The following is a 13,045-nucleotide window of genomic DNA, read 5'->3' on the forward strand; positions in this document are numbered from 1 at the left end:
TATTTTCTGAAAAAAATAATTTTTTTTTTTTTTTTTGGTATTTTCTTACAAAATTGTGTTTCATTCTTACATAATTATGCTCATCAATTTGAACTTTCAGCTCAAAATTAAGGATGCTGTTTTAAATTTTAACACTGCAAGGAACAACTGTTCATACTTATTTCTATAATTTTAGTTTTTAATTTTAATTTTGATTTTTTAATCGTATATATGAATTTGTGTAATGGATAAATAGTAGCAATCGGATAAATAAAATATAAGTATCTCAATAAAAAAAATAATTACTCAGCTAAGCTACATTTTCTAAGTGAACTACAACTCGAAGGAATTGAATAAATAAATAAAAAAGAATTGGAACATCTACAGTATCTGAATATACAGTAGAAACAAACATTGAAAAAATATAATTTAAAAAATAAGTAAATTGATTTTGAGCAATTTTTCTGTTACAGTTGGATCTGCAGACTCGGATTGGAATCAAAATTTGAAACTGTGCACTAATCTGCAGAAATGAAGAATTAGCTTGTCATTCAATCTGAAATTGTGTCTGTGTAAGAAAATATAGCTTGTCCTAATTGGTCGTGTTCGCGAGTGCGTTACCTTTGTGAAATCGGGATCTTCGAAGAGTTTGATGAGGTAAATTGTATTGCCTCGAAGCAATTTCTTGAGAGGACTGATATATCAACGGCCCCGAGAATGCAACTCTGCTAATCTTCTTGTTCCCGTAATCCTATCGAAATATCCGAATCCAAATTAGCGACTGAAATCGTATTCCAATTTTTGATTTTCAATTCCACATTATCCAATTATTTGTCTTACCTCTGACAGTTCGTTAGGCTCGTAAATTTCGGAAGAATCAAAAGATTCGGGGCGTTGCAGCTGGGCATGTTCCCTACGCATGGCCCGGTAGTTCCGTCCGGAAGACTCGTTGGCTTGATCTTGGCCGTCTGATTGGTCGTTGTTTGATGTATTGGACGGATCGGATGTGTTGGATTTTTGGTTTCTTGAAATGGGTTGGCTGTGCAATCTAGTGAACACGTCTTGGTGCTTTTGCCTTTTGGCCCATGCGAAGCTGCTCGATGATGCTGTCACTTCCAGCGGAACTGATCGGGTGCTCGATTCTTGAGAATCATGTGACATTTGAGAAACCTCTGATTTTGTGTCGTAGGTTTGTTTTAGTGATGCACGAGGTGGCTCGATTCCAGCCCTTGATCTTCTGTATATATTTGCACTTCCACCGTTGGCCCTGCGAACGTTGCCCTCAACCTCCTTCAAGAAAAACAAGCAGACATGTCAGCATCAGAGAGAGAGAGAGAGAGAGAGAGAGAGAGAGAGAGAGAGAGAGAGAGAGAGAGAGAGAGAGAGAGAGAGAGAGAGAGAGAGAGAGAGAGAGAGAGAGAGAGAGAGAGAGAGAGAGAGAGAGAGAGAGAGAGAGAGAGAGAGAGAGAGAGAGAGAGAGAGAGAGAGAGAGAGAGAGAGAGAGAGAGAGAGAGAGAGAGAGAGAGAGAGAGAGAGAGAGAGAGAGAGAGAGAGAGAGAGAGAGAGAGAGAGAGAGAGAGAGAGAGAGAGAGAGAGAGAGAGAGAGAGAGAGAGGGAGAGGAACCTCCGGAGGAATCACTTTACAGAACTCGTTCGATTCTTGAGAGGGTTTACGGACTCTTCTTGGCTTTCTTAAACCGGCTTCTGGCCTCGCTATTGCACTGCTCTTCTTCCTGAAAGAAAAAAAAAAATCGACATTTTCGATTATTCAAAAAGTATTTAATATGTTCGAATAATATTTAATATTTATATCTCTAACAAATCCCGGTTCCTCTAGAAATCAAATAGAGATAGTTACAAGATAGTGTTGTAACCTTCTCGCGTCTTCACGGATTTTGGCATCAATCTCTTTGTTGGGTGGATACTTCGGCAAGCTCGACGGATCACACGCGTACGGCTTTGTAGAAAAGTACTACAAACGGAGAAAAATTCAGATGCCAAACCAACATATATATATATATATATATATATATATATATATATATATATATATATATATATATATATATATATATATATATATATATATAGAGAGAGAGAGAGAGAGAGAGAGAGAGAGAGAGAGAGAGAGAGAGAGAGACGGGATGAAACAATGAAAATCTCCACCTCGGATACGAGAGCAGACGAAGCGGTCCCACGTCTACAAGGTTCGACAGAAAGAAAGGTTTCGACCAATCCAACAGCACTTTTCGGAAACTCCTTACATCTCTCTCTCAGCGTACTCTCGTAAGGCTGCTGCGGTTTGAACATAGTCGCAAGAGGAAGCCTAGATTTTTTCCAATAGTCGTCTTGCGGAGAGCCGCAAAGCTTGAAGATTTTATGCAATTGCTCCACCTATTTAAGCCACAAAAATTCAAGAAAATGGAAAGAAAAAAAAAAAGATATATATCTATTTCAGACAACTTGAAGATTGTCCTAACCTCGGTTCTGCCTTTAAGGAGAGGCCTTCCAACGAAAAGCTCGGCAAAGACACAGCCCACACTCCATAGATCGACCGTTTCACCGTACTCTGTGGACCCCAGTAGAAGCTCGGGGGGGCGGTACCATAGAGTCACCACTCGGCTTGTTAAAGCTGGTTGCTTGTTCGCTGGTCTAAGAAAATTCGCGAGCCCAAAATCTGCTATCTTCAAGACCCCTTCGTTGTTGACTAAGATATTCGAGGATTTAATGTCTCGATGCATTATCCCTCGCGAGTGGCAATGCTCCACTCCACTTAATAGCTGTCTCATGTAGCATTTGATCTATACTTCCAAACAAAAAAGATCGACATTAGAATATATCGATTTCAAATCTAATTCTTTGACCCCTTTTCGGTCTGAATCTGGTAAAACTCAAAACACCAAATTTTTAGTCCTTTGAATCCGCTTTCTAATCCAACTTGAATCACTGTAGATTGGATGTCGAGTGAGAAAGATATGCATGAATGAATAAACACCAGACTATAAACTTCGACGTTTCGAGTTTTTTGAGATTCAGATTGTAATCTAGCCGATTCAAGTTGAATTAGAAAGCCAATTCAAAGAATTACAAATTCAATATTTTGAGTTTTGCTAAATTCAGACTGAAAAATGGTAAAAAAAAATCATACTTGAAGTAAAAAAGGCACCCAATAAAAATGAAACGACATTTAGCATTTCAATTGAAGGGAGACGAGACGAAACCTGAGAATCGGTGAATTTTATATCGGGGCATGATAAAAGTCCAGCCAAGTCGTGTTCCATGTATTCGAAAACGAGGTATATGCTACACGATAATCGGGATGTAATGATGCCCTCGAGTTTCATGATATTAGGGTGGTCCAGCCTGCGGAGGATCATGATTTCACGAGCCATGAACCGGACGCTCTCCGGTTGAAAATTGTCGAACCGGACTTTTTTAACGGCCACCATTTTACCGGTTCTCAAATCGCGTGCCCGGTAAACGTTGCTGTACGTACCTTGTCCAATCTACACACACATTAGAATGTATATTGTTTCAATTCTTCAAAAAATGAATTATACTTTTCAAGAAGGCATAATATATATATATATATATATATATATATATATATATATATATATATATATATATATATATATATATATATATATATATAATTATATATATATTACCTTATCCAATCTTTCGTACGTGTCGGAACTCAAAGGGACCCACCCGTCGACGGCGTCGGCCGCTACAGAGGTGAGCCAAGCGGGCCAACCCGCCGCCGCCTGCTCAGCGCCTTCCGACAACCTGCCAAAATTAATGGTGAAACCCGCCGCCGGCGCCGGCGCCGCCGCCTTCTTCTGAGAGGGCCCTCTCGTCAAAGCCGCCGTGAAATTTCCCGAACCGTCAGCATCGTCAAAATCGGGTATTTTAATCTTACCAGATTCATCGTCGACGACGACCACCGCCTCAATGTCGGGATCCTCCTTTACCTTCTTCGTTAATGGGCCGGACGCTGCATGAACATGAACCGGACCGGAGGAAGCCGAGCGGGTCGTGGACCTATTGGCGGTCCGACCGGGAAATGCGGAGGAGGAGACGACGACTTGTTCATGGTCATCGAAATCAGGGGATTGAGACCTTTGCTTCTTGGAGCTAACACAACCCATGACCCACCACTAAAACCCATCCAAAGGATCTTACAACGTGGTGGAATGAGTCCGAACCGACCCGGATGGTGGGAAATGGGTAATCGGGTTAGAGGGGTGGATTCTAAAGAAACAACACCCCTACAGCATCTCTCTCATTCGCTCTTGATTCAAAATAATAAAAAAAGAATGGGTAGTGAGAGAGAGAGAGAGAGAGAGAGAGAGAGAGAGAGAGAGAGAGGAGAGAGAAAGTAAACCTTGTTTTTAGGGAGAGGAAAAAGGGCGGGTCAAAGATTTTTTTCTGTGTCGTTTGTTGTCTACGGAGGGAGAGAGAGAGAGAGAGAGAGAATACACTTTTTGTTGCTATTTGCATTTCGTGGCTCCAACTATATCAATCATATTTTATTTTGTTTTATTTTCAAATCACTTTTTTTTAATGTGGGAAGTTTGGTAAATTAAAGAAATGTTAAACTACGGGCACCTTGATTGTTAGATTAAATCACAAAAAAAAAACACACACATCATATTTGAGCAATTACAATCATCTTCTCAAATTTGAATTGTCTTATACGTCCGTTCTTATGGTATTAAATTCAACATAATCTTCTAAGTTCTGCGAAATGTTCTCTAGTTTGTATTCATTTTGTGCACAACTGTAATTTCTGATGCACCACAATCTAATATACACATGTCAAAAAACACGTCTTATGATCATCTTGTTTCAAAATATTGTGAGCTTGAATGAGATAAAATGGATACAAGCTAGAGAATATTCTACATAATCTAAAAAAATTCTCTAAATTTGACACCATAAGAATAAACGTGTAAGAAAATTCATAGATGATAGATAGTTATAATTATCCAAATACGAGAAGCTATTTCATAGTTTAATCTCACTTCAGGGTCGACGTAATTTACCATTAAAGAAATGGAAAATGGAATGTTGGGAAGATAGGGTTCGAATTTACGTTGGTTGATTTAGTAGATATTCCCAAGTGGGGGATGGGGGTTCACTCTAGTCATCTATTGGTTGGTTGCCGTGTTTCAAGAATCCTAGGCCAACAGCCAAACCACGGTCTATTCTACGCTACATTTGGTAAAATAAACTAGGTAGATTTCTATTATTAAGATACACACAGGCACACATACACCGTGTAGATCAACGGTAAAAAATTAAGGTCCATTTGATATACACCTCTAATATGAAAAATATATAGGGATAAATCCACTTCTAAAAATCTTTCTTTGAGATACCCCTAGAGAGGTAAAAGTACTATTGTGCCCTTAAATGCAATTTTCGCCCAACTGCACTCAGTAATTTCGTCAACTGCATTCAGCACTATAAGCCAACTGCATTTAGTATTTTGGGGCTCTGCGTTTATCATTTATATATATATATATATATATATATATATATATATATATATATATATATATATATATATATATATATATATATATAATTTTATCATATTTCAAGTATGACAAAAAAATCTAAATTATTCTAATAATATATTGCACTTAATGGGATTTATGGCATGTCTCGTATTATTTTTTAGAGACATTGATATAAAAAATTAAAGATCGATAAGTAAATATTCATAAATTTTATTTAAAATAGTACAAGTTTTAACCATTTTATTTTATATTTTTATATTAAATATAATATATATCTATAATTTATATAAAATTGTGAAGAATAAAAAAAAAATAAGGGTTAAAATACATATTTACAAAACCTTTGGGGGGCCAAAAGTAATATTCAAAAAATATTATACTAAAACAGCAAAATTTTTTATTTTTTTATTGGGGGGTCAACTGCCCCCCTTGCCCCTATGTAGTACCGCCCCTGGCGGCGGCGGTGCAAGGTTGTGGGAGAGCAACGTCGGCGTCGCAATGAGGTGGGAGGAAGCAATGGCGATGGGCGGGGCAAGGCGGTGGGGAGTAGAGAGGCCGCGGAGAGCTGTGTGCCGAAGAGAGAGATAGTGAGTTAGAGAGAGAGAGAAGAAAGAGAGGGAAATGGAGATAGAAAGAAGAGTTAGATAGAGAAAGTGAGTTAGAGGAAGAAAGACGAAAGAGAGAGGGAGAATGAATGAGAAAAACGGCTGATAGAGTTTGTGGAAAGAGAAAAGGTGGGTTAGGGTTTGAATTGTAACTAAAAGAGTAAAATAAGTATTTCAATTTGTCTAGGGGGTATGTCAAATTAAGATTGGAATTTGGGTTTTTGACTAGGAAAGAAAAATCTATTGGACCTATCCATATATATTTTCAAAACTAGGGGGTTATTCCACATTTTCCCAAAAAAATATATTTTTCACCGGATGTAATATAGAAATAACCGAGTTTGTAAATCATTGCAATAAGAATTAAATTGATGTTACTGAATCTAATATTATTATCTTTTTTTTTTTTTTTTTGAGTATATAAACTATTTATAATTGAAAACTAAAAATCCACCCAATTTAGCCTGCTTTTAATAACAAACAATAGAAAAATGTTTAGTTTAATGGCCCAATTAAAAGAGGTCCTGAGCCCATAAGAGTTATTTTTAATGTCCCCGAAGATAATTTTCTGGCAGCCGGGCCCATGGCCCACCCATAAGTTTGGGAAAATTACAGATTTCACCCTTCAAGTTTACACGGATTCCACATTTGACCCCTCCCTCATGTTCATAAATTCAAGGGTTAACTGCAAAAAATCCCCTAAACTTTGGACGTTTTTGCGCTTTACCCCCTGAACGGAAAAAAGTTGCACGGGCATACCTGAACTCCGGTTTTCTTAGCACCGATCTCCAAAATGTCCATTTTTGGCCAAAATTGACCGGAAGTTAAATCACGTGACTTTAGCTGGGGTAAATTAGTATTTTTCTTTTACACAAATTTTCTTCATTTTCTTTTTAATAAATATAAATAATTAAAAAAAGGAAAAATGAAAGAAAGAAGAAAAGAAAAACAAAAAAGAAAAAAAGAAATTTAAAAACCCATCATCTTCGTCCACCACACACAAATTAGACAACCACCTACCAGAACTTCTGATCCGACGCCGCACCACCACCCCTTCCGAACCAATTTCAATCCATCCCCCCATATCTGTTAGTTCGATCTCGAAAATCTGCTATTCAATCCACCCCTTCACCATCACAAGGCAAAGAGATTGGGGTTTTTCGCCAGTGCTCCGGTCTCAAAGTTTGACCGCCGGCTGGTGGTTCATTCTTTGCCCAATTAATCAACGGGTGGCAGCGGCAGCGAATTGCAGTGGTGGAAATATGACACTGTAGCAAGGGATAAACCTTCCACCATTGAAACCTTCGGCGGCGGTGCGTCAATTTCAGCTCCAGAACATTTTTTCTTCTTCTTTGAATCAGAGTTTGATTCCGCCGAGGAATTTGAGTTTTTTGAGTCAAAGCTTAATCAACCATACAATCCTCAATTTGATATTTTTTTTGGGAAAGAGAAAGATTGATTAATTTGGTGTTTTGGTGTGATTTGCTTTCTAGTTATAGTCCTTAATTCCGATGGGCAGTGAAGCAGTGAAGTAGAGGCGGCAGGCGGCGGAGGGCGGCGAAGCAGAGTTGGGCAAGCAGTGGATATGCGAAAGAAAGGCGGCGGAAGGCAGCGAAGCAAAGTTGGGCAAGCGGTGGAGTTGCGAAAGACAGACGGCGGAGGGAGGTGAAGCAGAGGCGACAAGCGGTGGCTGAGGGCTGAAGTGGATGAAGAGTAGTTTTGTTGGGGCAGGTGGTGAAGGGAAGAGCTTGGTTGGGGATGATGGTGACGGGAAGAAGAAACTTATTCTTCTTTTTTATTTTTTTCTTTTTAAGATTTATTTATATTTATTAAAAAGAAAAGGAAGAAAATTGAGTATAAGGGAAATGACCAATTTATCCCAGCTAAAGTCACGTGTTAGGCACGTGATTTGACTTCCGGTCAATTTTGGCCAAAAATAGACATTTTGGACATCGGTGCTAAGAAAACTGAAGTTCAGGTATGCCCGTGCAACTTTTTTCCGTTCAGGGGGTAAAGCGCAAAAACGTCCAAAGTTTAGGGGATTTTTTGCAGTTAACCCTAAATTCAACACTTTCAGTCATTTCCTTCAATTTCTCGGTCAGTACTAACGGAATTAGGTGTGTGTCCATTATTGCCTTAACTAACAGACTAACGGTAAATTTGATGGAAATGATCACAAATGTTAAATTATTGAAACTTGGGGGGTCAAATGTGAAATTCATGCAAGTTTGAGGGGTGAAAATTGCACCAATGTACCTTGTCCATTACCTTATGATCTAAAAAGGAAATAGGACAAAAAAAAATCCATAACTATAACAAAGCATCATTTGACATGATCATCTGTTCAAACATAAATACAGAAGCACAAAAATACTTACATTATACAAAACCAAAACTATATATATAAATATATATATATATATATATATATATATATATATATATATATATATATATATATATATATATATATATATATATATATATATTCTTACACCATTGCTCCAGATTTGGAGTTTAATATAATTTTGGCAAATAATAAAATCACGCGGCAATTGTTTCTTCTTTGAGCTGTAGAGTCATCGGTGTACTATCCATGTTCCCGAAATCCATTTCTATACTCGGCATAGGTTTCTTATTAGCCGTCTTTTGTGTCTTAAATTGATTCGAATTGCAGTTTACTGCACCGTGGCTACTGTACCTTCCAACAGGTAATTCATGATCATGCTTACCCTCGTATGTTGTAATCACAGCTTTTGGGTCCGCCGAAGCCCTCTCGACGTGCTTACGTACATTGCACCCGGCATATGTACACCTGTAGTAACTCCTGCACTTACAATTTTTGCATGCATTAGAAGTTTCCGGAAGATAAGGTCTCGTCTTCTAGAATGCATTAAAATAAAATAAAAAAGATCACTCCAAATATACCTCGGATGTGGATTCCCCTTGACAACTTTTTGTCCGTATTTTCTCCATTTGTATCCATCATCCAGAAGATCAACTTCACTTCTCGTCTGCACCACAATCTTCGTTTCTGTAATAGTTTCATGCGTTGAAGCTGCAATCGACTGTCCATTATCCACACTCCTGCACAAAGAATACGCATTTTCACATGAGTAGGGGTAGAAATTGGAACTGAATTTCTCGAATTCTGCCTATTTGGAATGATATTTTTCATTCTGAATTCCGATTCCAAATTTTCAGATTTTTTTCGAACGGATTTGAAATAAATATTAGATTCCGAAATTCCAATCGGATCTCAATTTTTGAAAAAAATTCCCAAAATTCAGACTATATTTCCGAAAAATACGCTTATAATATCAATTTTATTACGTAATTTATATCATAGGTGACTACAAAGAATAAAATTTCTGAGTTTCACCGATTCCGAAGAAAAAAAATCGATTTTTGAACAAATTTTTTCATTCCGGTTTCCGAAATTCCAAACCTTTTTTATTGAACAGAATTGGAATTAGTTTTTCACTTCCGAAAAAATTGGAATTTTTCCAAAAGTACTAATTCCAATCCGATCCGTTCGACTTTACTCATGTCTGAATGAAAGAGTTGAATGGAAAAAAAAAACAAGAGACGATACTAAAAAATAGTTAAATAAATAAAAATACCTTCTTTTGGAAACCGGTTCACAATCATTATCATCATCATTATTTTCACAATCATCTACAACGACAACCGAATCTCCAACTTCACCGTTATAACAAATCATAGGATTCCGCTCAAATAACCGTTGTGTCGTCGCCTGAAAATTCACCGGCTCACATTTGACATATGCAGCTTCATTCAACCTATTCATTACATCGGACTTCGCCTGCGATTTAACGGTCTTATCCAACGCACAACCATCTTTCCCCCGTTTATTACTCTGAGGCGGATCGTGAATATGATGCCCTTTATACGTAATTTCCGATACACGACCGTCGAAAGATCTCTCGACCTTTTTTTTCACGGGACAATTAATATACGTACATTTATAGTAGCTTCTAGGGCATTCACTAGCCTTGACATTTTTCTGACCGTATTTTCTCCAGTTATAACCGTCGTTAGCTGGCTTGTCCGCAACTATGTTAGAAGATTTTTTGTCCGACTGTGAAACCTCGAACGAATCTATCTTCGAAGCGTCGGGTACGGTTGAAACGGGAATGATGCTCGTCTGATGATGTGGCGCTAATGATTCTATAGATGGAGAGCGTTGAAGCTGCGATTGCATTTGCATGTACGTTTGGGAAAATGCCGCTTGTGCTGTTACGTGCGCTAGCGCTTGTCGGTGCGACATTCCAAACGGGCTCTGTCGAGTGACAAAATTAGAAATTGAAATTTTAATTCGGACAAAACAATATATTGAAGCTATTGAAATTCGAAATCGGCATTCTTCTGAGTTTAATTTCCACATATGCTTCATTCATTTATCTGAAAATCAAATTTTTTTTTTTGTCACAAATAAATAAATAAATGAATCTTGAATTACTTGCTCAGATTGCAATAGATATGAATTATGATGATAAATTTCAATTAAATAATTTACCAAATTGTATGAAATCTAATTAGCAAATTAAATTAAACGAATCATAAAAAATCAACAGATTAATTTCAAATTGATGAAGGTTACTCACACTGAGTGGGGATAAGAACCCGGGCGAGTTGAGAAACCCAGAAGGACTCAGCCCCGGCGGAACCATGAACATAGGGCTGAGGCTCTCCGGCGGCATCTGCGGCTGAGCCACCACCAAATCCATCGGCCTATTCCGCTTATACCCACCTCCGCCGCCGCCGCTCTCGCTATTCTTCCCATCATCAGATGAGTTACTCTCCTTTTCCTTCTCCTTCTCTTCTTCTTGTTCCGCCGCCGCCGCCGGAGGATAATTAGTCATCAACAAACCCGTAGTCGGCGAAGACATGGCGCCGGCGAGGAGCTGAGAGAAAGAAAACGGACCCTGCTCCGCGAAATAGTTAGAGACCAAAGTCATCGGGCCGGGGCTGAACCCGAACCCGCCAATCGACCCGTTTGAGAAAAGGGATTCCATGGAGCCACGTGGCGGCACCAGGATCGTCGTCGGCTTGGATTTACGATTCCCCGACGCATCTTCGACCGTTGTTTCACCCATTTATTTGTTGATCGATGAATTTAGTTAAATCACCCGCTTTCCTTTCTTCTTCTTCTTCTTCTTCCCTTTCTTCTCACTTATGCTCCACAACTTGCATACACAATCGTGTATATATATAATATATATATATAATTAAAATGTAGAGAGATTACAGATAGATGTAATGAGCAAGTTGCGTAAGCAGTGAGTGGCTAAGTGCAGAGTTTCGGGCCTACGTCAATATTATTTATTACATTAATTAATCAATCACTACTTACAACTTGCGCTCTCTCTCTCTCTCTCTCTCTAGTTTCTCTCTCTCTCTCTGTGTCGAGAATCGAGATATTATATTATATATTTGTCGTCGGCTGTGATAGGTTTTCGTCTTATCTACTACAGAAAAAGTGGGCTTATTTTTTCAACGTGAAAGAAATAGCTGGAGACCCTTTTTTTTTTTAATTAATCTTTATTTATTTATTTAATTTATTTGCAATAATGAATTATATGGTTAGATTTATTTTCTTCTGTCCGTTGAAATTTTGGTATATTTTTTCAAGTGATGATAAGATAGTGACGCAAATTTATTCGTCATCTATTCATTTTTCTCTCCATTTCACACTATATGCCAATGCTCGTAATTTACGTCACCAATTTATCAAATAAATTAAAATGCAATTGTCGAACATATATTGAATTTTGTAGAAATATTGCACTAATTATAATTATTTCTAGATATTATTTTGATATTTTCAACAACACAATAAATAAAAATATCAACAACTACTTATTTGGAAGCCTTGTCAAATCAATTCAAGCCTCCGGGTAGATGAAAAAGTTAATTTTTGTACTCCCCAAACAAACATCCTTAATTTCGATTTGAAATCCCAAGATTGTAAATTACTGTTCGGTTCAGTTCAGTTGTAGGGTACATAGCACGCACGAAAACTTTAACATCTTAATGTACGTATTCGTGTTTCGAACTCTGTCAAAAAATTTATGGGTCATTTTGCAATTTCTGAAAACTTATAAATTGAATAGCGAATCTTCAATTTTTTTTATCGTTTCGCTAATTATTTACATGATTTAATGATGCAATTCAATTAAATCGAACTCCTTCAATCTAGATGAGACATTAAGAAAAATAAACAAGTTAAGGTTATTCTTAACTCTTTTAATTTTTATTTTTTTTATACATTAAATTGCAACTTGAACAATTAGGAATATGGAGCTGTTTTGTCATATTTTGGGTCCATAGAGTCCAAGCCGACGGAGAAACAACCACATTTATTTCACGGTAGATTACAATCGCCCCTCTAAGGTAAAATCTATTTACAAAAAACCTCTCATTTTTCTATAATTACATCCAACACCGTATAATTTGTAGATTTCATACATTAACACCCTTTTGAAGGGTTTTTTTATAAGTAACTTTTGTAGGGGATTGGATGTATCATGTAACTATGCAAGACATTTACAAACTATAGGGAACTATATGTAATTTTTCATAAAGGAAGGAGTTTTTTAAATTTACACTTTACCTAAGGGAGCTAGTTGTAATTTACCCTTTATTTAATTACCTCATTGCATTAAAATTGAAAATCCATTGTACGAAATTGCACATGCCAATTGGATATAACAAACAGTTTTGCTCAACTTGCCCACTTGTTGCCTCTTACATAATTTATTTTGTTTTCCAGCCGCCCCCTCCTTTTATTTTCAAATATCTTTTTAAAACAATATAATATATTAAATAATGGAGAAACTACAGTTTTACCCCTCACGTTGGCACCGATTTTACATTTGGTCGCCCATTTTCACGAAAAACACATTT

General features: G+C 37.3%; 2 protein-coding genes across 2 annotated transcripts; both read right to left on the reverse strand.

Annotated features, from left to right (window-relative positions):
* Positions 1-246: 246 nt before the first annotated feature.
* LOC105974594 (cyclin-dependent kinase C-2 C) lies at positions 247-4,521 on the reverse strand. Its single transcript, XM_088821513.1, has 9 exons — positions 3,651-4,521; positions 3,201-3,485; positions 2,460-2,780; positions 2,146-2,373; positions 1,854-1,951; positions 1,604-1,712; positions 820-1,269; positions 601-730; positions 247-502 (listed from the first exon to the last, which is right to left on the reverse strand). Exons 1-9 carry the CDS (start codon positions 4,131-4,133, stop codon positions 498-500), a joined length of 2,109 nt encoding a protein of 702 aa, XP_088677639.1. The 5' UTR covers positions 4,134-4,521; the 3' UTR covers positions 247-497.
* Positions 4,522-8,581: 4,060 nt separating this feature from the next.
* Positions 8,582-11,394, reverse strand: LOC105970948 (putative WRKY transcription factor 4). The gene is made up of 4 exons (XM_012995785.2): positions 10,744-11,394; positions 9,739-10,418; positions 9,044-9,202; positions 8,582-8,942 (listed from the first exon to the last, which is right to left on the reverse strand). Exons 1-4 carry the CDS (start codon positions 11,233-11,235, stop codon positions 8,660-8,662), a joined length of 1,614 nt encoding a protein of 537 aa, XP_012851239.2. The 5' UTR covers positions 11,236-11,394; the 3' UTR covers positions 8,582-8,659.
* Positions 11,395-13,045: the final 1,651 nt, after the last annotated feature.

Source organism: Erythranthe guttata, chromosome 8 (assembly GCF_056151865.1).
Source record: "Erythranthe guttata isolate IM_541 chromosome 8, IM_541, whole genome shotgun sequence".
Lineage (NCBI taxonomy): Eukaryota > Viridiplantae > Streptophyta > Magnoliopsida > Lamiales > Phrymaceae > Erythranthe > Erythranthe guttata.

Coding starts and splice junctions, on each gene's coding strand:
- LOC105970948 (XM_012995785.2), bottom strand. CDS start 11,235: ATGGGTGAAACAACGGTCGAAGATGCGTCGGGGAATCGTAAATCCAAG. Junction 10,419..10,743: donor GGTTCTTATCCCCACTCAGT/GTGAGTAACCTT, acceptor GTCACTCGACAG/AGCCCGTTTGGAATGTCGCA. Junction 8,943..9,043: donor AAGGGGAATCCACATCCGAG/GTATATTTGGAG, acceptor TTGTAAGTGCAG/GAGTTACTACAGGTGTACAT.
- LOC105974594 (XM_088821513.1), bottom strand. CDS start 4,133: ATGGGTTGTGTTAGCTCCAAGAAGCAAAGGTCTCAATCCCCTGATTTC. Junction 1,952..2,145: donor CGTCTGCTCTCGTATCCGAG/GTGGAGATTTTC, acceptor CTCCGTTTGTAG/TACTTTTCTACAAAGCCGTA. Junction 1,713..1,853: donor ATCCGTGAAGACGCGAGAAG/GTTACAACACTA, acceptor TTTTTCTTTCAG/GAAGAAGAGCAGTGCAATAG.